The following is a 26,039-nucleotide window of genomic DNA, read 5'->3' on the forward strand; positions in this document are numbered from 1 at the left end:
GTTTGTTAGATTGAAATACACAGATTATTGCATTTTGGTAGAGTTTGTGTACTGTTGTATCAAAGCAAAATGAAACTTTTAGGAACTCTGTTTATACAATCCTAAGGTATTTCTTCTTCAGAACTGGAAGGGTGATCTTGTTCTGTTCTTTTAAATACCAGTCTCCTCTGTTATTTTATTGCCTGCCAGAGTCTGCAGCAGTTAAATTTAAGTCAACAATTTATATTATGGCATATATCTGTTGGTAGAGTAAAAGGTTTGTATTGTAAATTTGGTCTGCAGTTCTGCTTTAATGCCGAACTCTAATGATATACATATAAGTATAAAAACATAAATTCTTTAGTTACTTCAATGTCTACAGATCTTGTAAGAAAAACAAGGGAAAAGGTGGAGACAAAGATGACAAGTATTTTAACTGCCTCAAGTCTGCAGTGGGCCAAAGACATGTAGCTTTTAGGCTTTTTTGGAGCACTTGGGTTTGTGTTCAGTGATTTTCTTTAAAACCTTCACAGCCTTCAGTTACATTTTGGCAGCATATTTTAACATATTATGTGCCAGTATGAATTAATTTATTTAGTTACACTAATGTGTGTATTTATTTCCTGGTCCCAGGACTGCTATTTTGATCACCTTCCAGTCTCCCCTTTCCCTTCATAGCCCTTTCAGTGTGGGTGCTTCTACAGCCCTGGATTAATACTGACCTACTACACCTGAACCAGGGCTTTCTTGTACAGTAATTTATTAATTGATTCTCCAGGAGGGATTAAATCTACTGCATTGCTTTTCTCTCGGAAAAGGTAATTTACCTTAGCCATAAAAAGACAGTGGTATTTTCATAATACAAGCCTCCTTCCATCTTGGCTTTTTATGCAGCTTTTCCATTTCTTGCAAGCCTGTATGCACCAAGCTAATGGCTTGTATTTTCCTGGCTGCTTCACTTGCCTTTTTTAATTCCAGTTTACAGGTTTGTCACAGCACTTATGTGAAATGACTGGCAGTTTCCTTCGTCCCCTGCCTCGAGTCTTCTGCAGTAGGGATTGTCCTTTCTTCTTTGGAAATGTGGCTCTTTCACCCAAAAGGCACCCTCCAGAGAGGGAATGCAAGAGGGGTTGTCTGTATTCTCCTGCCCACTCTGACATTTAATACTTATTTTGTCATCTTCTGGTAAATTCATCTGAGCCAGCATGGGGAGAGAGGAGCACTTCAGAGACTTCACTGGCTTTTCCTAAGGGGTGTCTTCAGATGGGATCCTGAGATGGGATGAACGGGCAGTTGAAGGTCCTTGCCTCTTGTTGTAGAACAAAAGATATCAATATGACTGACTTTATTCTAAATTATTTATTTGGGGGTGGCTAAAATGAGGTGAATGGACCTTACTCATTCTGTGGGGCACACAAAAAATCATAAATTTTTTATTAATTAAAAAAGATTAATTTAGAATTTTATTATGTCAGAAAGTTTTTAATGAAAAAGTATTTTTCACTAGTTGTTCATCGCTGTCAGAATAAGATCTAAAGAGAATACTTGCTGTTCAAGTCTGTTTAGTGTTCAGTGATTTTTACTATTGCTTATAAAACCCAAAGACTGCTGAAGAAGAGGATTGACTCCTATCACTTCAAAATACATAAAAAAAAGAAAATCCCCAAAGCATTTGAAGAAGGAGAGAGGCCTGAGCATACAAGCTTATGGGATTGGTTAACTTTGAAATTGGTGCTCAAACCAGACAAGGAATGTTTTATAAGCAACTATTCAGTGGAATTATTGTAAGAGCTAAAAGGAAAAAAAATGGGCCAAGAAAAACACTGAGGGTATTTGCATGGCTTAGCCTAAAATATGCTTTTTGATGAGTTCCATGGTGATTGTAAGATAATAACTTAAGAAATAGCCCTTGATTCTTGTGGTTTTTACTCTGTTACAGAGTCAATATCCTCCATTTGGTGGAGAATGCAGTGAGGCTTTTTTTTTTAGGGCTCTGTTTGGATCCTTCTGTGAAATTCTGTTAAAAACGCTGGCTTTAGAAACTTGATTTTGCTTCTTATCCAAGAATGTTCTGAAAAATAGGGGGAAAGATCAACTTTTTTTGGGTTCCAGGTGATCAAAAAATGACCCTGAACACTGAAGTTTCTTTTTGCCAATCTTTTCTTCCTTTCCTCTAGCTCAGAACTATTTTTGCTTCACTGTTAATAACAGTGTAATGCCCATGTTGATTATAGGCACTGTGTGGGCATTAAGGTGCCTGTAACTCCACATCTGCTTCTTTGAAATGCTGTTGCACTTAGTGATCATTTAAAGCACTGAGAAGAAACTGCTCCCCAGTGCACTGCTCCCCCAGGCCTTGCTCAGTGCCCAGCACAGATGCACTGTTCAGAGCAGTCCTTGAACACACACTCAGTCTCCAGGAACTCTCCTCCTCAAGAGAAATCTTAGAGCAGCCTTGAAAATGCAGCGTTGTTATGAAGTAAATACATGTTTCTGAAGGTAAGAAATTTGGGTTTGTGGTGTTCAGTTGAGTTTTGATGCTTTTTTGGTTGTTAGGTCATTTTCCTGGATTAGGATTATAAATACCCTTCTGCTGCCTGTCATGGATGTGGCACACGTGGTCTTGCTCCATCTAAGCTCCATGGGGAGTGGGAGGAAGGCTGGGGAAGGGTCTCTTGGTTTGAGTGACATTGGTGGAAGAACTGGAAAAGTGAGGCTGTTGTGTGAATTCTAAATCTTGCTCCCCTGGTAATGAATTTGCCACTTTGGTGAAGCCTGGTTTACCTGCAGCCTGATTTTGGAGCAGAGGACACTTGGGAAGCCTTCCTTAAAGTCAGAATGCCACTGAGCACCAGTGTGGTCTTTGCTTCTGCAGTTTCCACAGGCCCTACAGGGAAACTGAGGATGGCACTATACTAATGGGCAGTAATGGCCTTTTTGTTTTCTCTCTCCAGTGTTTTGTGGGCTGGGGTTTTTGTTGGTCGGTTGGTTGGTTTGTTGGATTTTTTCAAGTAGAATTGCCCTTCTGTAGTCATTGTGTGTGACATTTTGTGATAATCTTCCCTCACCTGGAGCTACATTAAGAAGTGACTCATTACTTTCCAATGTCTCTATAACTTGAATTTATACCTTTTAATATATCTTTGTCTTTTAGATCTTAAGGACCACTAGACTGGTCTGGTTCAGTAGAGTCCCTTCATTAATGACAGCCCTTCCCTAAGCTGATAACAAGATCAGGGACTCTGCTCTTCCTTTAACTGTGTTTTTTTAACTGGAGCAAGCTCTTGAACTTGCACAAGGTTTTCTCTATGCCCATATCAAAGCCATTTATTTCATTTCAGCTGTGACTTCCTTGCACAAGCTCTTAAGTGCCTTGACCTCTGTAATTTTAAGGACATTTCATTCTCTTCCAGCTCTGTAACCTTTCCAGTTACTTGGAATGTGTTTTCCAGAGCCTCTGGGACACAGTTTTATCTCATTACTGTTATCATAATGTTTATCTTGCAGTCTTGATCCTACAAGCCCTGATGCTATTGTTCCTTTGCATTTCTGGGGAGTTGCAAGCATGCTGTGTCTGTTGCACTTGCCCATGGTTAACTTGCTGTGTCTCAGGCACTCGTTGATTATTTATTTCCTTTGCCAGTCCACATTCAAAGTATCCTTTCATCCTCTTGCCTTTTAGAACAGTGTAATATGTTGGAGATGGCATCTTTCTTACAGAAGCTGAACTTTTTGTCTATTTTACAAGTTTTTTGCAGTAGGAACATTTTAATTCTTAATGAGCAGTTTTAGCTTCATGTGATGTGTCCTGGAGCCAGCTGGTCAGATCTGCCTGCTGGGTTATCCCAGTACATACTAGAGTCTTTGGAATACTTTGGAATTTACCACTCTTCTGACCATTTGCTTTTGTAACATTTACATATCAGAGCATGATTTGCCTCCTAAGCAGGATTGTGAACTGAGTAACTGGATTTCATAGATTATCAGTGCTTAAGAGTTCATTTCCTATTTCATAGTATCTACGAGGACTGTTTTGGTTTAAATTGTGAATTTGAATCCAGTTTCAGTAAGGATTTCCTTAGACCTGAAAAACTGCAGTATGTTTTTGTTCTGCAGCTGTAGCTCATTTTTAAGTTCTTCATAGAAATAATTTCCTAACTGGAATTTACAAAAAGCACCTTTCACAGTTTTCATTTTTGCATGTAATACACTATGTTTTACTATAAAAGTCATAATTTTGTGACATGTCCTATCATAATCAAAAGTAAATTATTGCTCCACCTTCCTCCAATAATACTTTCAACTGCATACATCTAACTCTGTTTAAGATATTTTTAGTGATTCCTTTCTGGCAGCATGCCCTCAGCCCTTTGTGCTTCCTTCTGTAGAAACCATGAACTTTCAGATCTGGAAATGATGCAGTAGCTCTTGATGGGGGGAGCATATGCATAATTCAGTAGTATTTATATATGTCTGTATATGAATGCTTGGATTATAAATCTGTTAATGTAGTAAAATTGATTTTTGCTGAAATCATAAACGATAAGCTTGTCTTCATTTTGTTCACCTTGTCTCAGTAAGTCTGTCACCACCATTCATTGCACTATTGGGAGAAGTAGCATTGAATTCATTCTATACTAAATAAATTTCTGTAACTAGGGCTTCTCCTCACTTTCTGGGGGCTCTATTCTGTTTTCTACCAGAATGCCCACCTCTGAAGCTGGTTGTGTTTGCTGCAGGCTTTTTGTGTCACAGTTGATGAGAACACAGACCATGTCCCCAGTTTAGCCAGTGCTGTTAGCCAGCTGCAGTGGATTGGAACGATGCAGTGGGCAGCAGACAAAGTGCAAGGAACGCGTCCATCAGAACTGAAGCGTTTGCCATGGAGTTTCATGCAGGAACGTACAACTGTCTGTCGCTCACACACCTTTCTGATTGTTGTCAGGCATTAAAAAGTCAAAGGTAGGCAGCTTCAGTCGGCAGATGGAAAGGCCTGTATCTTGGTATTGTGCAAAAAAGTTGTTGCAGAATTCCTGATCTTTCCCAAGCACTATAAAACAGCAGCCATGCTTTGCTCATGGAATACAGGGCCTTAGCAGCCAGGCTAGGCAGTGAACTGTTGATGGCCCTCCTAATCAACAGGAATGTTTAGGGAAGACCCATAGATGTTTCAACAGCTTGTTTAGTTGAGGGGTTTGTGGGTTTTTTGCTTAGGGTTCAGTTTTACAATTTCTTTTCTGACCTGAGGCTTCAAGTAGCATTCCCTGCACCAGAATGTGTTATCCCAGGAACCTTATTTTTGGTGTTGAGGGAGGCTTAAAATGATTGCCTGATACTGATTCCTTGATCTGAAGTCAGAAGTGTTTAGTGAGCAGTTCTGGGTGATATCAGCACACTGTTGGTTTTGATATGCTTAGTTTTAGGAAGGGGAGGCTAGATTTCAGGAGATACTGTGAAGCAGATCTCTGAGGGAGCATTCATGGTAAAATAAACAATATTTGATGATAGTATGCCAAACCTCAAAGTCAATACATGGATTATAACAGGAGTGCCAGAATAAGATGGGAAAGATGTAAGGATGTGACCCTGGGTAAGGGGATGGCACTCACTGTACACTTTCCAGAGTAGGCCTTGTCAAACTCCAAGTGTTGGGGAAAGCTTTCTGGAGAATAGAGGGTGCTGAGGATGAGCTGGGCCTTAGTGCAGGTGACTTGTGAGAAGGGGGAGGTGGCAGCCAAGGGACAATGGATGGAGACCTGCAGCTTCCCCAGAGAGTTGCAGTGACTCTGCTGCCACTCACTCTTGGTGGAGGCAGGTGGCACAGCTAAGGGCAGTGGCCACAAGCTGCAGCAGAGAAAATCAGGGAGAGTGTGAGCAGAGCAGGGGATTTATTCATTGTAGTGCAGCACTAGAGCAAAGCTGCAGTGACATTTCTGTCTTTAAAGGTTTTCATAACTTAGCTGGACAAAGCTGTGCCTGGCCTGATGTTGTGTTGGCCTTATGTCTAAGGAGCTGATACGCAGAATCCTTTTCAAATTGTGTGTGAAGGGTGTTTTGCTTGTGTTAGATGCCAGCTCCATTCACTTAAGAACCATCTTTTCTGAGTAATTAAATGTTTTAATGTGGGCATTCATACTCTGCTGTAGTAATGTCAAATTCTTAGAGAAGAGTTCTTTATCTGTTTAGTGACTTGCTTGTTACTAGAAATACATACTGTTACTATTAAGGAAGGACTTTGAGTGTAAAAATGCTTGCATATACTTCATTCAAAATCTGCAAATTTCTCCAGAATGTTGATACAGACCTCTTATATGAAGTGTTGTGTATTAAATGGTGGTCAAGCATAGAAACATTGCAAATGGATGCAGTCCATCTGTGTGGTTTAGACTGATATGTTTCCAAATAGGCAAAGAAGTATTTAGAACCTGTAGGTGCTCTGTTTTTCAAAGTGTTTGTTTACTCTTCAAGAGCACTCTTTGTGCTCTTTTCAAACCATGGCAATTACTTTCTTTTCCTGAGAGATAATAGTAAAATTTTCAGCACTGCTCTAGTTTTCTTTCCAGTAATAACATATTCCTCTTGTGTTTATTTAATTTGTCCACTTCTCTTGCTTGTCTTTTATTCTGTGGGATAGGTAAGTAAGAACCTGTACCTAAAAACACATTTAGAGTTTGTATCTCAATAGTATTAGAAGCAAAGCTAGTTTTATTCAGTATAGTTTTGTTCAGTTTTTAACCATTGTTTGTGAGCTGATAACTGGCTTTTTTGAATCTTCAGTACTCTATATGTTGGAGGAAAATCATTATGTCTGCATTGTAGGTTTGGAGGAGGCTTTCTTGTAGTCCATCTTCGTAAACTCTAAACCCCAAGTAAAGAACAAAAACACCTTGGGAACCTTTTCAGCCTTTCCATAGTCTCTCCAGAGAATTGGATGTAGCAGGAAATGTAATTGGCAGTCCCTCTCTTGTCTGTCAGCAGTCCCCTGCAGCTGGAGTTGTCCCTCAGTGTCTGTGCAGAGCAGTCAGTACCTGTTACAAGTGATTCTCCAGCTGTTCCTTTGCTTTCTTGTACAGAGCTTTCTTTAGCTGAACAACTTTCCCCTACCGATGACAGTGGCATTAGCACTAATAACCATAAATGTTGCTAATCTATTTAAACATTAGTTGATGGAGAGATTTCAGGGAAATACTGGAGAAGGTTCTTTAAATGTAACTGATAAGCAGTTGGGTAAGATGGGATTTCTTTGTAGGGCAGAATGTGTAATACAGGATGCAGTTATGTTGGCATACTGAGTGCCAGCAGCCCCTTCAGGTTCCTGCTTTGGACCCTTAGAGAGTGCCACTTGAGTTTGTCACCTTGGCCACAAAGAAGCTGCCCATTGGTATTTCACCTTCTGCAGCTAGCAGGTTTATTGCTCTCAAATGATTATGTGCTATAGTTGAACATTCTCATTAAAAATGTGGCAGCATCCCTTTATCACTGTTGATTTTAATCCATTTCAGTATACCATGTTCTAATAATGAAGCTTCCACGTGGGCTTCAGCAATTAGAACCTAATTCCAAATCCACTGCAGCAATTGCCACTGACTCTCTGGTTGTCGTGCAGCCCTTGGATCCCTGTTCCTTCTGACTGGTGCCAGTGTTTGTGACCCCACTGAACAGAGTCCCACTGCTCTGAGGGGCTGCAGCAAAGGCAGGAAGCACACACAGACTTACTCTGTCACGAGTCACTGCTTTCTGACTCATTCTCAGGCTAGCTCTGAATATTAAATTTAGAGGCAGTATTTTTCTGGCACCATTCAGAAAAATATCTTTTCTGTGCTTGACAGCATTTATTGGTATTTCACTGTAATTAAGTGTTTGAGGATTTTGGCTACCAAAATGTATTTTTCTTGTGCTTACTTTTAAAATGTCAGCAGTCTTCCATGAAAAATAATTCTTCTTGACGAAATTATTTCAGTTATGTTGAAGTAGACATAAGACTAAAATGTAGTGACCCTTTTCTCAATACATTTTGTCCAAGGAGCTTTTGTGTTGTATGTTTTTGTTGTTTGCTAACATATGTCAAAACCACGGTATCTGACTCTGCCTAAAAAGCTGTATTGATTTTTCTGATATTTCCCAGGGGGATATGCATTTTTTTTTGTCTTTGGGCCAAAAAAAGCTTGGAATCTTGTGCAGTTTTATTCTTTGTGGCTAATTCAATTAATTTCAGGTTTTCTAGGTTGATGCTACACCCACTGGGAACCAGATTTCTAAAAAGACAATATTTCTAGTAATCTACCAAAATAGGTGGCTGCATTTCAAAATTAAATGTTTAAATTGTTGTCTGCTGTTAATGTTTTGAAGACCAACTCATTGTTGGCATAGTTATATTTGAAATATGGAAATATGGCTCAGGTACATGTTCTGAGCTTCTGAAAGGACACTGGTGTCTCCCAAGATAAAGTTACTGTAGTACATGAGGAGCAGCTGGTACCAAGCAGTTGTAAATTCAGCAGCACTGCCATGCCCCCTCCATAAGGACTGGCTGGGGATCACAGACAGGTTGGTGCGTTGGTAACTGCTGTGCTCAGTTGTTTCTTCCCACTTTTCTCCTTTAAAGGGTGACTGTAAGGTTTTTGTGAATTACCCCATTCTCTAGCTTTGGTTTATAGCACAATGCATGTGCAATGCAACCAAAGAAGGTTCACAGAGAGGGGTTCAGGGTGGTTGTAATTTTATTTTTTATTAAACTCTCAGGACTTTTCTTTCCCACTTAAATTGCTGAAAAGCTGTTCTCTGTTCAGATAGTCTCTCTTACGTAGAATGAAGTCACTTGCTCCCCACAAGGACTTAAATTTCCTCTTAATTTCCTTTTTATGGCATTTCCTGTGTCCTGCTCAGTCAATTTGGAAAATCCCAATTTGGGAATATTTGGTCAGCAGCCTGTAGAAATTGCCTGATACATGAATTGCCTCTTTGCTCTTGCTGGCTGAGCTTTGGCTGTGTTTGGGGTGGTTTTTAGGTAGACTTTGGGTATTTACTAGTCGTAGTTTCTGTGTAGCTGTATGGCATTCCATGTAGTGCAGATTCCTCTAAATGAAACCCAGAGGCTGCACTTGAAGGAAGGGCAGGCATGTTCTGGGCTGAGGAGTAGTTCCTGTTTCCACAGCTTGTGGATGTCAGGCTGTAGCAGGGGACTGATGAGACAAGACAGGCCCACATGGTCCACACTGTCTGCTAAGGAATGAGAAATAAATTCTGAAATTCTTCTCATCTGTCCTCGGGGGGAAGTGTCATTCTCATCTGGGATCTCATGGTCAGTCTGTCCTTGAGCATGGCAGCAAAATGTATTAGGTAGAGGGTTTCAAAAAAAGGAGGATTATGTAAATTATTGAAATTATCTCTCTGCTCTTTTGGATGCTGTGACCTGTCTCTAATGAGTTCCTTATGCAGGGGAGCTCATGTTCTCCCTCCAAAGCATGGCCACAAAGAAACCCTTTGAAGATGGCTGAGAGGGATCCCACTGAAGCCTCGGACTGTGATGTTCAGATGCAGGGCACTGCTTCAATTCCCAGCTGCAGTGTTCCGTGCCTTTGCAGGCTGTGGTCCAGGGATTCCTAAATCCCAAGCAATCCCCTGTGCCCATGTTACAGAGAGCAGGGACTGGTGTGTATATCTGAACTGTCCAGGTGCAAAACAAAACAACTCTTGTTCCAGGTAGGAAGCTGAATCACTGTCATGGGTGTGTTTAGGGGAGAAATAAATTAGGAACTTCCAAAATTAAAAGCAGCAATTTACTGGATTGTTACTCATTAATTACACACATTGCCAATAATTAGGTCTCACTTGCTATCAATATTTTCTCACATTCAGGACAGTTAGCTCCTAAAAATCTTACCCTTGTTAGCTGTGAAGATCTGGTACCACAAAACTGTGGTCGTGTTCAGCATAGTTTCTGTATAAATATGTCTGTAAACATACACATACAAAAATATTCATGATGTCCATTTGTACATAGCTAGGTAATTATATACTTATGTCTACGTGTAGATACACACTCAGCTGTGCTTTGTGGGTCTGCCAGCAGTCTGCCAGCTTTGCAAGCTGCAAAATGCACAGCTGCAGCTGGCACAGGTCTGAGTTAGAGAAGCAGATAAGCTTGCTTTTTGTTGGGAAACTTTTTACGTGCATCAGGCCTCTCCCTGGACTACTTCATGTTCTATTACACTGTTATTATGCAGAAACTTTGGCATGAAATACTAAATTCCATTAGAATAATTTGTAGATCTTTATGCTCTAAATAGTCAAGGAGGGGACAATGGGGGATTCTGAGATCGTGCCTCTCATACATTGGCCTAGGATTGAAGCTGCCAGAGGAATATGAGCTCTTTCAGGTGTTGTAAGTTCCACAAATAGTTAATCTCTTCTCCTGCATAAAACCTGTAAACTCGTTACCAAATAAGGTGAATGCTAATATAAAGGGTATATCAAATACCTATATCACAAAGCTCTTCTGCTTCATTCATATACATATATATGTAGATATATGTAAATGTATTCCTTAGAAAGCCATTGGATACAGTGGCATAGTAAGAAGTTACCAATTTAACACTGTATCACAGAAATAGAGGCTTGAATTAAGAGTTTGTAATATAGTGAAATTAGCTTCAGGAGCAGCTTCATCTTCACATTAGGATTGCATTATGTGGATTTGTAAGAGTCACAAGTCATTGGAGTTTCAAAACCTACTTGTGTTATTCAGCTCAACCTTTTGCAGTGAGTGCACAGTACTCTTTTTTGCAGTAATTCCTTTATTATTTCAGTGTATTTTGGAACACCTCTAATAAAGCTATCTCCATCAGTCACTGAAACAATCTGTTCCATTCTGAATTTTATGTTAGGTGCTGTGACTCAGGCTGCTGCCAGCAGATCCCTTTTATTCCACATGGTGTCCCTTAGCCAGCACAGTTGTCTCAGCTTAGATGGGTTTTATTTTTTAATTCTTTCTGTACCATTCTGGATTGCAGTGACAAGAAGAGTAGACATAATACTTAGCAGTAAAATTGGCTTACTGGAATAGGCAGTGTTCTTACCATCTGAAATTCTTATACACCTTTCGAGAAGAAATGTACAAATGCTTATTTTTAAATCACAGGAAGTGCAAACTATTGTTTGCTCTCAAAGAGTGTAATTAAATCAAGAAGCACTGAATAAAGGCTGTATGGCTATTAACTAGGTTTCTTACCTTTCTCTAGTACTACCTTGCATTTAACAGGAGGCTGTGTTTTTAATCTTTACAACCATACTTTTCTTTACTTCCACTGCATTTTTGCAGCTGGAAAGCTGCTTAAATTCTCTGTAAGCAACCTGTATATACCCACCACACTGACTTTCATGCTAGGTGATCAGGTTATGGGGGAATAATGAAGTATTTGAGATACATACCTCTTGTGTTAAGTCACTTCTGCTGCTGCCACCACCTGTGCCTTGGTGTGGGTCTGGGCTGCTCACACCTCTGTTACCTTGCCTGCTGCACATCTGCTTTATTTCAGTGCTCTGCTATCATGCTAGTTTCATATGAAACTCATCCAGTAGCTTTTTAGGCCTTACTTGACTGTACTTCAGGTGGGTTTTTGCAAGTTTTCCTCCTCTTAGAGTCCGAATTCATAACTAGTAACTTACCCTGATTTTCTTACCTTCAGAAGGAAAACCATTTTTTCACTCCAGCTTGCCCAGATTCATTTTTTTTGAATGGTCTTTTTTTAATGAGTTTTCTTTGGGCACAGAAGATGTCTGCAGGTGCCTGAATCCCCAAGAGAGTTGTCTCCTGTGTTGAAAGGCCACTGGAGTTAAGCCAAAGCTGTGGCAGGGTTGCAGTGTGTGTAGCTGGGCTCTGAAGCTGTGCCACAGAGAGCTTCAGTCACTGCCTGTGCTCTCACTTCCATTTCAAAGCTGCCTTTGAAGGAGTAGCTCTTCAGTCTTTGTTCCAGTGGGAGCTCTGCAGCCTTTCCCCACTCTGCTGGCACCACTGGGTGAGTTGCTCAGAGTCTTTGTACATGCAGATAAACACTGAAGGGAAACTTTGGTTATTTACCACTAATTCTTTTTCTTGAGATAAATTGTGGGTTTGCTAGTTTCTTCCCTTTTTCCCTGAGTGAAGAACTGTAAAGATTTTGAATTTTAAAAAAAGTAAATTTTTTTCAGGTCAGTTCTAGGAGGTGGTGACTGTTCATGTCTGGTAGGTGTGTTTGTTCTGTTAAGACACTCTTTAGGTGAGTGTTGGACACGTGGATGGTTTGGCTTTGCAGCCTCTTGGTTTCTCACTGTAAGCTGCTTTGGTGGTGGCTGAAGTGGTGACAATCACATAACCCAGCTGAAGTAAAAGGTGCAAGCACAGTGGCTCCTGCTTCACCTGTTGGCAGTGGCTTCTGCAAAGCTGAGAATCTGTTTTCCTGATTGTTTTATTGTTAAAAATAACAGGCACAGAGTTGCTAATTGGAAAAAGGGATTAGTGAAGTTTAGTTTTCTATGTGAAGAGCTGGGCTCTGACAGCTATTAAACAACAAACTGGGTTCATTAGTTGGTTTTGATTGAAGATTACAAAATCAAGCAAAAACATTAGAGGACTAAGAAGACATGCCTACAAGGAAATATGAAAAGTATTATTTAGAAAAACAGTGGAATTAGGAAACACTTGGTGAATTTTAAAGCAAATTAGGTTAATTTCAAGAATGTATTTTTGATAGTGTGAAATCTTTAATTACTTTAGGGACTTTGAACATTATGCTTATGAACATATTGGTATTTTCCAAACATCTTCCTTTCTGCACCTTCCCTCTCAGGGAAAGCAGAATTACAGATGCTCGTATTGAAATTTGCTTTTAGTTTTTGTTGCAGGAGAAACAGAATGGAACACAAAGAAAACAGAAATAAAATGTGCAAATAAAACAAACAAATCCCCATAAAAATTTAGTACTTCTCAGTTGTCTAACACTTGATATTTTTAATTTTACTTGTTTGATTTTGCTTTTGAAAGACTGAAAAAATAAGTAATTTCCTCCTATTCTCAGTTGCATCCACTTCTCTACTATATTTAGGCTGCCTAGAAAAATAAAGCCAAGTACAGGAAATATGCACATTATTGGGGTAATTCAGTCCACTTAATGCAGTATTTAAGAGGGTTGCCTGACTATTTGAGGTCTATAAAGTATTTTGGATGTTAGTTATCCATGAGTAGGAGCTCATATATGCACCAAAATGCTCTTTTTTTTAGCCATTGGTTGGGAGCTCAAAACTGAAACAAATCCCAGTAGTCTTGGATTTGAGGGAGTTGTCCTATCACTTACAGGGAAAATGAGCAGGAAATAAGGCCTGTTTGATAGCCCAAGTGTATTTTCACACTTCATTAGCAGTTGGTGTGTACATGTTTTAGAACTGCAGTATAGTCTTGTGTTTTAATTGTCTGTGTAAAAGTGCTGTTGCTGCAAAGCCCCATCTGAAATGCTGCTGGAGGAGGGCCCTGAGGTGGTGGTTCTGTACTCAAGTGCAGCCTGGGTTGCTCCACTTAGAATTATTTTGATAGTCTAGAGGCCAAAATCTTTAACTAGAAAGAAAACCATTTCAAAATGATGAAAAGTTCTCATTCAGTGGTGGGTCTTTGATTTATTTTTTTAAGCAATAAATAGGCACTTGTTCTCCATAATTATTTTATGTGATTGCAAATGAAAAATGTCTTGTATTTTTTCTGTACTATTATAAATCTTTCCACTGACCTTTTTGAAGGTGTGACAATTCCAGTGATATTCTGAAGAGGCACTGATTTTAAATACCCTCTTTTTCAAATTAAGTGGCAACTACTTGTTGGCTCAAAGACAGTGAAGTTACTGTAATTTGAGAATGAATTTAACTGTCTCCAAGGGCTATGTGGGTCTCCTCATCAAAGTTAGGGAGGAAAGCATTATTGGGGCACTGAAGTTGCCAGGTTTTCTAATTCAGAAATCATCATGTCTTAAGCTGAAGCTTTGTCTGCCTACAGATTTATTGTATACTTCAAGATTTGCCTGAAATGTTCCACATCAATTGTATTAGCAGTAGTGCTTTCATGTGTTAGGGATTTGTGAATTGCTCAGTGTGGAATTGGGGAGTGGAGGGTGGAACACAAACAATGTTAGTGTTTGAAATCAACACATTGCCAGAGAGAGCTTTAGTACCATGAGGTTTGTTGCTGATATTGAATATTACACAAGTTCAGTTTTATCCTTTTGCATTTGTTTCTTCTATGTCCTCAGACTCCAAGTGATAGGAAATGAGTTTGGTCTGGGCTTGTTTGAGGTCCTTCTGTGTGTGTGATGGATTTTCCATCTGCATTCCTTCCGTATTCTGTGCCGGGTTTCCTTTGCTTCAGGGTGGTGTGAAGGCTTGAGGGAGATGCAGTGCTGCCAGGTCACCATGCAGAACAAGGCCCTGGGGCAGCAGCAGCAAACCCCCAGGCCTTCTGGATAAAGCACAGGTTAAAATCTAACTGGCTCAAAATGCACAGTTTGTTTGATTCAAACAAGATAAATTGCCCTGGTAAATTCGGGTTGCAGTTGTGGGACTTGCTCAGCTGAAGAATAAACATCAGTGTTCTGCTAGTTACATCTCCATTCAGACTGAAAGCAGATTAGGAAATAGTGGAAGTCTGTTCAGCAGTGGTTCCAACTTTAAGCCACGTTGTTCGTCCTGATTTTCTGGGTAAAATTGCTATTGAAATCAACAACAAATTTTTACAATTGCTTCCACAGCTCCTCTTTTAAAACTTCTTTCTTCTTTTAGTACTGTATGACCACCCACAGCTTATGTGCTTACCATGGGCATTTTTATAACTGTGATAAAAACTACAAATGTATTCTCACTTAAAAGTATTTGCACTATTATTGTAATGCTTTTTAGAAAATAAAGTTTTTATCAATGTCAGGTGTTTTTCCAAAAAGAAAAAAAACCTACATGTTCTTTTATGCTCACTGAATTTTGTTCTTTTTGGTGTTTTTTTTAATAGTGATTCCAGAATTTATTAGCCAAGTAAATATTGCATTGGAGAGCTTAAGCAAGAACACAGTGCATCTGTTTGATGACAACCAGTTTGTTGACATTTCCAAGAAGGTGTATGATACGATTCACAACATCAGGTGCTCCGTCATGATGATTCGGGTAAGTCTGGAATTTATTCTTTTCATACTGATGGCTGAGATGGGTCAGGATGTCAGGACATTTTTGGGAGCACTCAGAACTGTGTGTGTGATAAATGCCCCCAAGCTCATATTCAGGTTGAACTGGGCTGGGAAGCTTGGGTTACAGTGAAACGTGTGATTGTAACTCCACAAGGCTAGAACTGCATTGAGTACCACGTCAGAATGTTGCACAAAAATGTCTTTACTTCTTTAAAAATACATAGTTTTGTTTGGTTGGTAAAGATCTTTGTTCACTTCATTAGCTACTAACTTGCAGCTACCAAACCAAATCTTGTAGTTCTTCAGCTTTAACCTGTGGAATGTAGGAGAGAGAGTATTTCCAGGTGATTCTGATATTTCCATATCAAGTTCTTCCAGCCTTACACCAGAAGACTCAACCTGATTTCTTTGTCTCACACAATTACGATCACTGCGCTTACATTTGTGTTTTTCCTGAAGTTCAGAAACTGAATCAGAGCAGCTTATTTTTAAAATTCAAGCCAGAATTTTGTCAGATGCAGAATTTCCCCCAAATATCTTCATAAAGAATGATAAACAACTGAGCTGCAATGTCTGTATGTTCAGCAATTTCATTTTACTATTAAGATTAAACATTAATAATATAGATAGATTTTTCAAAGAAAGTTTATCTTCTGCACTGACTTTGCAGTTGGGAACATGGTAGGAAACAGATTTCTTGTGAATACAAACCCATGACAGCCCAGCCTGACCAGCAGCTCATGGGAGGTGGGCGTGCTGCTCTACTCCATTTCAGTGAGACCCCTCCTGCAGAGCTCCTCCAGCTCTGGGGTCCCAGCACAGGAAGGACAGGGGGTGTTGGAGTGGGTGCAGAGGTGGCACAGGAGTGATCAGAGGGATGGAGCACCCCTCCCACAAGGAACAGCTGGGGCTGGAGAAGTCTCTGTGGAGGCCATACTGCAGCCCTTGGGTACTTACAGGGGCTTATAAATAAGATGAGAACAGACTTTTTTGTAGGGCCTGTTGTGATTGGGCAAGGGGTAATGATTTTAAATGAAAGAGGAGAGATTTAGCTAGATAAAAGGAAGAAATTTATTGCAATGTGAGTGCCAGTGAAACACTGGCACAGGCTGCCCAGCAAGGTGGTAGAGGCCCCATCCCTGGAAGCATTCCAGGCCAGGCTGCAGGGGCTCTGAGCAAACTGACCTGCTCATTGCAGGGGGTGTTGGACTTGGTGGCCTTTAAAGGTCCCTTCCAACCAAAACCATTCTAATGTGAAGAACATTAGTCTTAACATATTGCAGTGTGTAAGGTAAAGTAGGAATTCAAATGAGCAGAATGATTACAATGTCTCATCCTTATTGCAGTTTTCAGTTGGGAAACTGTTTGTATACTGAGGAGAGACCCTGAAACATCCAGCATGTGTCCCATAGCAGTAAGAGTTTGTGAGCTGGATGTAGGTCCAAACCAAACAAACCAGATTGTGGGTGATGCTCTCTTAGGTCTTCAGATCAGCTCGTGTGTCAGTGAGCACAGGCTAAGAAGTTTTCATTAGGACATCTCATTTTTTTCCAGGTAAGCTTAATTTAATGCCTGTGTTGCTCATCCCTCCCTTACTGACTCGGGGGCTCTTGGGTCTTTTAGAATTACAAAGTTGCTTCTGTTTCTCAGTGAGTTAAGAGTCTTCTTTATGTCCAGTTGTCTTATGTTGAATTCCATGATCATGACTGTGTATTTCTTTCTGGAGTTTCGCATTTCTGGGGCATTGGGAAATGCACTGAGGAGTGTAACACAGCTTCAGTCAGTTTCTGTGAAGAGGCAGACTCAGCTCTGCAGTATTTCCTTAGAGTGCTCTGTAGGGTGTGTGTGTTGGACAGTCACTCAGGTAATGTGAGGGGAAAAGCCTCAGGTGTGCCGAGGCTGTGACAGGCCCAAGGCCCAGGGGGTGCCCAGTGGGCAGTACCTGGGCTGTGCACCCATGAAATCCTGAGCCACTGCCCAGCACCTGAGGCCACAGCAGCCATGGAATGGCTTCTCTCAGGGCCATCTTCCACTGCTGCTTTGCAAGTCCTGACAAGAGCTCAGGAGAGTTAAAAAAATGGTTAGAAAGGATGTGAGCTCTCTCCTTAATGAATCCCATTGTTCAGCCACAGCCATGGGAAGGTTTTTTTGAGGTTTGGTGAAATGTTAGTCAACTACTCCAGCATCCCTTAGAGACAGTGATTACCAGCACAGAGAGTGCTGAGAAAAGCCTGGCATTCATTTTCTGAGTCAGGATGTGTTTGCATTCCTGGTTAGGTATCTTCCAGACAATGCCAGCTCCCTGGAAGAAGCTTTAGTGGATCTGGGGGTTACTCAGACATGCACTGTTAGTGTAGCAGCCAAGGTGAGGAAATGAGATGTTCTGTGGCCAGCGTGCTGCTGGTGCCAGAGAATGGCCCCGTGCTGCTTACGGGGGATTGATTGCCAGACTGAATCAGGGCAAGAACTCATTGACAAAAAATAATTGGGAGATGTAAATAGATGAGGCCACTCATTCACAAGGGGCAATTTTTCAACATGGCAGTAAAAGCAGAAATTCTCCAGTTTCTCAGGAAGCATTTCAAACATGTAATTACACAGAAAGAATGATTTTAAAAATAGAGTTCTTAAATGTAAAATGCTGCCCTATGCTATTGTTAATGCAAATTACCAGCTATGCATTTCAATGTCCAAGCTTAACCAAAGATATGTGAAACGTTCACTGCAGTCCTGCAAGGTATGAGGCAACACTTGAGAGCAGCTACACAGTGGCTGGTGTGTGGTACTGCTGAGCTGTAATAGAAATGCCTCTGGGCATCAGGGGGCTGCTCCCCTCAAGATGCTTTTCATTGTTTACTTGCAAGGACTGCTTGATGCAGAGGCAGCTGTCAATGAGAAATAACTGGATAGTTGATCCAGGGTGTATCCACAGTTCTCAGTCATTTTTTGACTCTAAGGATCCCATTTTTGTTGTGTTTTAGAGATTTTTGTGGGCTTGATCTTGAAAAGGAGCATTTGTACATTATCTGGATAACATTTTAATCAGGATATTGATGCTACAGAAATAGATTAGATTAAATAGTACAATTAAAGGCAATTCTTCCATGTAAAATATGTAGAAAAGTCAAAGGAAACAGGTTGGTGGTTTTTGAGACAATACACATTAAATGCTGCAGAATGTTAAGATTATAGGTAGAACTTTTTAAAAAGCTTCTGTATGAAGGTGCTTTTAGTTGAAAAATATGAGACAGCTGGATTGAAATAACAGTTACCAATACCCCATTAGGGTATAAACTAGTGGAAAGGAATGACTTCAAAAGAATAATAACTGCTGGTAACTAGAGCACTAATAGTCATGCTAGCAATTATCCCAAGAACAGTGGAAACAAAGTCACCAAGTTAAAAGTTTCACAGAATTCTTTGTTCTTTTTGGAGGATAAACAATTGAGCAGATGTTCAGGTTTTACAGAGACAAAGAAGGGGGCAAAGGGTTCATATGCTCTATGCAAGATGCTTTTACTATACTTATATTCATGGAAGCAGTGACTGAGGACCCAAGTTCTCTAATTTTGTGAGAAGTGGAGAGTGTGTATTGAAATTGCTATTCTTACCACATTCAAACATTTATTAAAAATCCTTTCTGCTGAATGGCTATTCTCTGTGCTGTTTCTCTCAGAATTCTGGCATGGAGACCATAGGTTTCCTCAAGAGTTTATGGTATTAGGCTTTTTGAGTTTGTTTTGCATGTTGTTCCTTGATTTCCCTGCACCATGATGTATGGCATATCCATCCCCCAGCCCCCCTGAAAACTGTGAAAACTGAAGCAAAGCATTCATTTTTCTTTTCTGTCTTACCTAGATACTTTTATTCAACTAGATCCTCCCTACACCTCCAATCAATTCCTAATATTCCTGTTTCTTTAGCCAACAGTATTTTACTGTGTGTTTTAATTTCCTTTGGAAAGTCAGACTCAGTTTAGGTACACATTCAAAAGTCTGCAGCATAAATGCTTTTTCATATGTTTTGGCTTTCTCAGAATACCCTTGGATGGGTTCCCTTTTTAACTTCTTTTGTTGGTTGCAAATCTGGCATGGTTTTTCGTTCTGTTTTAAAGAAATGTAACAATTCATCTTCAACAGAGCTTGAGTTCTTCAGTACACTCAATTTCTCTCAGTAAGAGACATCACAGCAGAATTCATTATCTTACACCCAGCAGAGTTACAGGAAATTGTAGAACATGGACCTCTAGGACAGGAAGGTAGCAAGTGGTGAAAACCTTTCAGCCAGTTACTGAGTGTCTAGTTTAAATTCTACCATGGCTTTTACTAATGACAGGATTATCCTACACCTGCAGGGTTTTCTGCCTGTTTTTACTTCTGTAGTCCAAGTGAGTTAGATCCTGTCCAGTGTAGGCAAGAACAGGCATGAATTGAACGTCTGTTTAAAAGTTAAAGAAAATAAAGCAAAACAGAGAATCATGCGAGAATGGCAGACATGTACTGCAGTCCTATTGTTTGTTTTTCCAAAAGGGCCTTGAGACCTCATGGAACAGACAGACAAGGAACTGTTCATACAGTCTTGTTAAACTTCATTGTTGGTCTGAAATACAGAAGTGATGCTAATCCATTACAAACTCATATTGAGAAGTTTGATAAAAACCTTTTTCTTCATCTTTTTCTATCCTTCACCAACTGCACAAGAGGCAGAACCTTTGCAGCAGTAGTTAGCCACTTGGTCCTGCACCTCTCAGCACTTTCTCATTGTTTCTGACCCAAGCAGGACAGGACCTTTCCTTCTTCAGCTCCATGGAAGCTTCAGTCCTGTCACCCAAGGATTGATATGTCTGGATGTAGTGTGACTGCAGAAGAATGTGTTCATGTGATGTCTTTAAAAAAGAGTGCAGAACAAATACCTGTTGTCTGGCAGGGATAGTGGCACACCTCCTCCTTTTACAGGTTGTTATCCTGAGTCCCATAAAAGGAGAATGTCAGTTTGTGCTACAGAACCCAAATAAGAGGGGAGATAAGTGTTTAGTGCTGCAATCAGCTGCACATCCCTGCAGGTAGAAACTTCTGACAGCTGCTTGTCCCTGCCACGTTATTTGGTTTTTTGTGGGTTTTCGGGGCCCAGCCAGCTGCGGGTGACCCCGATACTGGGTGGGTGTGGCAGACCTTGTCCTTGGTGTGTCCCACCGCTGAGCGCCTCTGCCGCGAGCACGCGCCGTCCCAGGTGGCTAAAGATGGCACAGCCAGGAGGACTCAGAGGCTCCAGTGTTGTTCCAACAGGCTTTAATGTCGGGAGGTCTGAGGGCACAGGCGGGGAGGGAACACGGGTTACAGCCTCCATTGAAGGGCACCGGAGCCGGGGTGCCGAGCCCCGAGCCTGGGCAGGAGCGGGGTTTTTAAGGGGGAAGGGGTAGGAGGGATCGGGGTACACTTCAGACCACTAAGGAGGGGGTACAGAGGAGGGCTTAGAGTGGGGTGATAGGAAAATGGGGAGAGGGTGTTCTTAGGGGGAGATCCAATGAAAAAGTGGGGAGCAGGGAACTTTCTGGAATAAAGGGTGTGGGTTACATATGATTGATTGATTCATCCCAGGGTGTCCCAACCCCATCTTCTCTGCCCTCTCCTCCCACAGTTTTTATCATCTCAAGTCACAATCAGCAACCTTGAAGTACCATTATGAGAAAACTTAAAGCACTATCCCACATAGATTACATTTCATATCATAATTCACCTACAGACATATTTTCTAAAAATGTCTATGTTCTTTACAGTATACCTGGGAAGCCTTCTCATAATGTACAAATACTTGTTATAATTTATATCAGTATTAGCATCATAGAGTCAGTCATTATTATTATGACTCTGCCTTGCAGATATCTTACCAAAATGCTCTGTACTGAACAGTTTTGGGACACACTCAGCATACATTTCAATTTAACATGCAGACATTTTCAAAAATGCTAATCTCCATTTAGTACCAGGAGAGTTTGTCTTCCTAAATAAATAAAGCAAATCCCTCTTTTCTGGCAAACTGCTATACATGTCAATTTGCTTCTATTTCATGTTTATGTACAATGTAACAAACTCTCAAAGGTCTCAGTTTCATTACTTTAGGGCCTTTAATATCTTCAGCAAATCAGATGACTTCTGGTTCTCAGTGTGATAGTGTTGCTGACTTTGTTGCTTTACAGAGTAAAAAGCTGCTCAGTAGTGTATGTGTTAATAATACCCAGCTCTTGTTTTGTACTTGAAAGTTGCATCCACTTGTCTTAACATGTGGGCAGGATGTTACCCTAAGAAATAGCTTTAGTTTGGAGTTGCCCCATTTGCCATAACAAGCACCTGTTCTGAAAAGCTGAGGTGTTTCCACAAGGGAAAAAAAATTGTTAGTAAAAATACAGATGGTTTATTGATTTTAAAAACAGATAGTGTATTCCCATCTCAGGTAGAGGGGAGAGAGACAGAAGAGTTAAAAAAGCACATGCTTTAGCCTTCCCATCTCAGACACAGGAGTGGAAGGGAAGCCAGAGCACAGATAAAATTCTATTTCACTCAGGGATGGGTGGCCCCCTCTCCTCCCCCTTCTTCAGGTCCCCTTTGCTTAAACAGAGTAGAAGCAGAGTCCATCCACAGGGTAGTTGGAAAATGGTGAATTTTTTTTTAAATTTTTTTTTTTGCTAACAAAAGACAAGAGAAATTATCTGCTTTTGTGTGCTTCTGCATTTCTGCACTTTGAGATTAACAGGTCTTAACTTCTTGGTTCTTTGTACAACTTTCTGACTGCTGCCCCATTCCCATGCTCCAGGCATTTGCTCAGGCTGTACAGGGAGATGGCTGATTTTAGATTCCGGTTCTTTTTTACAAACCAAATGAACAGTGACTAGAAAAATAAGTGTCCCCTTCATCCTCCTCTGTGTAATTCCAAAATGGTCCTTTCACATCTATGTGTTCTGTTATTTCTGTACAGAGAAATCATGCAGTGGTAGAGGAGTGCCAAAAGCAGCTGCCCTCCTTCTGAGGAACAGTGTGTAGAACTCCTGTGCTGTTTTATGGATGTGCTGGAGGAGCAGACTCCCTCTAATTGCAGCTATAATAAGCTTGTGAGAAAGCACTTGGATGTTGTCAGGCCAGTCTTGTGTACAGGAGTGGTGGGGAAGATTTTTTCCTCTCCAAAGCAGCAGCTCACATGCACCCCCTTGGTGACTCTGCAGAGCAGGAAATGGGAATGGGTATTTGGAGTAGTACCAGGAACTCACTGCTTGGGCAGTGCCATGTTCAAACCTGTCCTTCCTGTATCTTAACACATACTACTTTTCCCTCCATTGCTTTAAATTCTTTTAATACTATTTGGTTGTTTTTCATTTTTGTCAAAATATTATGGTTAATGGAGCCTTCTTTTAAAGGCAGAAATACTGCAGTATCTTTGGAACCCCATCTTACTTTTCACTGTCACATATTCCACTTGTCTCACCCTCTTCTCAGTTAGGGTAGGGTGCACAGAGGGCTCACTCAGGGAAAGGACCTCAGGAGATCAGCTGGTCCAACCTGCTGTTGAAAGCAGAGTGTTATCCAGGGCCCCTTTCAAGACATGTCTGACTTCACTGTTTGCTTTTTAATTTTATCTATTAGAATTACAACAGTAATGGGGAATTGATGGGTCAAATACAGCAATTGTGTGTTAAATTTAGGTATCAAAGGAAGCTGCTTGCTACACCTCATGCTGCTGCTAGTCTGTAATGCTTTCTCTATTGTTGGCTGTGTTTATGCCTCATTGTTTACATTCAGCACAGGAATGTATGGCCTATCTTTTGCAGTAAAAAATGGAATTTTCTTTAGCCTGGCTTAGGTTTCCAGTTTAGATGTCAGCTAATGGTAAGGATGTTGTGTTGTGTTTTGTTTAAGAAAAGAAAGGAAAAAATCAAAACATTATGGGTACATACAGACAAAAATAAGAAATTATTTCAGAAATGCTAATGCAGATATAGTGGTGGTGGTGTCCACTGCCTACTGCATCCATTGTAAGAGCCACATGCAGTTACCTGTCCTGGCAAATCTGGGCTGTCTTCTGCCCAGACTGCACAGCTGTCGGCATCATGCAGGGCTGGGAAATAAGAGCTCCTCAGCAGCAAATGGCTTCATGGCTTTCCATGGGAATCTCCTCCTGCTGGGATTACTGGGTCACACACAGGAGTCAATATTCTTATGGATGGCATAAACAGTTTTGACTCACATACTACTTTAAATGTCAGTTCTTCCCAGTCTAGGGATTAAATTACATTGCAAGTGTCACACATGATTATGCTTTTAATTGTTCACAGAATTACTCTTCTCGTTCAGAAAGACAGAACCTTCCAGAATTATTTGATAGCTCTGGTTTAGTGGCTCATTGGAAGCTTAAGCACATAACAGTATTTTTTCTGGAACATTAAAATCTTTGCTAAGGGTTTTTTTTTTTTTTTCTTAGAGCAAGAAAAAGTGATGTGTATTCCTTCCTTGCCATTTGGTGCTTACTATCTAATATAAATTATATTCCCAGAGAAATGGAATGAATATTATGCTGTTAAAATGGAAGTACTGAATTACTGGAACCAAAACTGGGAAGCACAGTAAAGTGTTACAAATCATAGACACTCTATTACAATATGCCTCCTGCCACGGGGCTCACTGGAGCAGGAGCAAGGCAAGCCAGGAGTGGGGACTGCAGCTCTCAGAGCACAGAGTGCTCACTCAGGCTGTGGCTGTGATGCTGCAGTCAGCACTGGCAGTGCTGGTGCTGTTCTGCCCCTGAGGTCTTCCTTGGCCAGGCCTGGCTGTGTTTCCCTTCACTGCTGGGCACAGTGATCTGTAAGGTCCATGGCTCAGCTGAAATTTCTCAATTGCCATTATCACTGTGGAACCTTTTATCTGGTAGGATGGATCTTTTTAGTGTGGTGCAGAAAAGCAGTGAGGTACATCACAAATGTGTTCAGAATGGCACTGGGCTTCAAAATCTAATGGGAATGATATGTGTTAGGCTGTGATCTGGGGTCTGCATCATTCTGTGCTTTCATGTTGGTGTAGCAGGGTCTGATCTGGTCCTCTTGTCATGCATGTCCTTGCTGATAAACTAGTGTGATAGTGGACAAGGTTTGGGATTAATTGGTTCTTTATTGCTTCCCTGAGTTCTTTTGGTTTCTGTTCTTAGAATTCCTTAGTATTCCATGAGCATATTTGAGTTCAGGTTCTGCTTTTAATGACAGCTTCCTTCCATTTTTTAAAATTACCATTGCTTGCCAGCTTGAATCACTTGTTTCCTTGAAAGTGTGCTCAGGGCTGGAATGCAGTTGATGAAGGGAGGTGGACATAAGGAGACATAGTGACAACAAGGAAACTGACTCACAAAAAAAGAAAGCTTGGAAAAAAATTCTTCAGAGAATTGAAAAAAAAAATCCTCCACTGAGCCTGGCAAGTTGAAGATGGTATTTGTGAGTGTTTTTTATCTGAAAAGATTCTGTAGAGGTTTATAAAACTGATGGTGCCTAATTTCCTGAGAAACCCTGGCACTTATAGCCTATACTTAAAATAGAGGCAGAGGAGTCCCTTCATTGTATTATCAACAAAATCAGTGTATATGAATACTGAAGGGAAGTGTGTTGCAGCAGAGGAGTGCTGTGCATCCTCTAGCACATGGACTGGGTTGAAATTGCTGTTTTACTGCACCAATCCTCCAGTGTAGCCTAGCAAACAGCAGCACAGCCTCCAAGGTAATTGCTATAACAGGTACTTCAATTATTAGGAAAGTGGAGCAGTAATATTAATTTAAAATTAGTTTATTACTCTGGGTGCCTTGTGATCTTGGTCTTCATGAAGTAGTCATCATAGAATTACAGGAAACAGGAGAAAACCAGATTATTTAGCAAGTTGAACATAATTCCTTTCAAAAGTAGAAGCCTTCCTTCTTGCTGAACATGGTCCAGCATGAAATAGTACATAAGAAATGATCATATGGGCCAGTGTGATTGGGCCTTTGAAATCTCCTGCAATCTGCTACAGTGTTGAATCCACCCACAGCAAAGTCACAGTTCCATGTTAGGATACAGCAGAGCATGTCCATGGGAGGTACAAAGAGCTGCTGGGAAGCATCCAGAGTGAGGCCATGGCAGCCTAAGGGTGCACACAGGTCCAGCTGCGTGTCCCTGAGAATGGCTTTGTCACCTGACACCTGCCCCAGGCAGCCCCTGCGCCCAGGGCAGCTGCAGGGCCCCAGCCTGGTCCTTGCTGTGCTTTCTGGGTTCTGTGCTGGCTCATGGGCAGCCCCCCTGGGGGAGTACCCTGCCCTCACTGTTGTGCAGACACTGAAGCTCACTGCCTGGCTCTGTAGGCTGGCAGGGCAGCCACAGGCTTGGCCACAGTAATTGGTGTGGAGGGCTGGCATCCATATTTCTTCTGCCTATGTATATTGTATTCATCACAGCTCTGCCTGCCTTTTGCCTCCTTTATGATCAGTGAGTGGTTTGTGATGGAGGAAATCAGATCAGCAGGTGTCAGCTGTATGTTGGTTGCTGTTGTCTCCTCAGAATGGGAATTGGACCCTTCTGCCCTAGTGAGGAACCAGTCTGGCATCCCACCTGAGGAGGGCATGCCTGGCTGGGAGCCTGGCTGGCCCCACAGAGGGGCCGTGTCAGATGCACTCTGGAATGCTGTGGGTTTGGGAAAGCTGCATTCCAAATGCATAAAGAAACAAACATGAGACTTAAGTAACATTCTGCAAATGAAGAACAGACATGAAGAATTGTGTGATGTTTTAGTGAGGGAATGGTGAATGCAGCACACAAAGGCAGAGCCATTGAAGTACCTGGGTTATGTGCTTGAAGAGGTCACA

The 26,039-nt window shown here is 41.1% G+C and overlaps 1 protein-coding gene across 4 annotated transcripts in view; it reads left to right on the forward strand.

The window, feature by feature from the left end:
- CTNNA3 (catenin alpha 3) overlaps positions 1–26,039 on the forward strand; it is a 440,676-nt gene that overhangs the window by 338,980 nt on the left and 75,657 nt on the right. For all 4 annotated transcript variants that reach the window (XM_077183545.1, XM_054637288.2, XM_077183546.1 and 1 more), the window contains one exon: positions 15,002–15,153. In XM_077183545.1, the coding sequence (XP_077039660.1) occupies positions 15,002–15,153 (152 nt within the window). The remainder of the gene's footprint in view (positions 1–15,001; positions 15,154–26,039) is intronic.

The sequence above is a fragment of the Agelaius phoeniceus genome, chromosome 9 (genome assembly GCF_051311805.1).
Source record: "Agelaius phoeniceus isolate bAgePho1 chromosome 9, bAgePho1.hap1, whole genome shotgun sequence".
NCBI classification, from domain to species: domain Eukaryota; kingdom Metazoa; phylum Chordata; class Aves; order Passeriformes; family Icteridae; genus Agelaius; species Agelaius phoeniceus.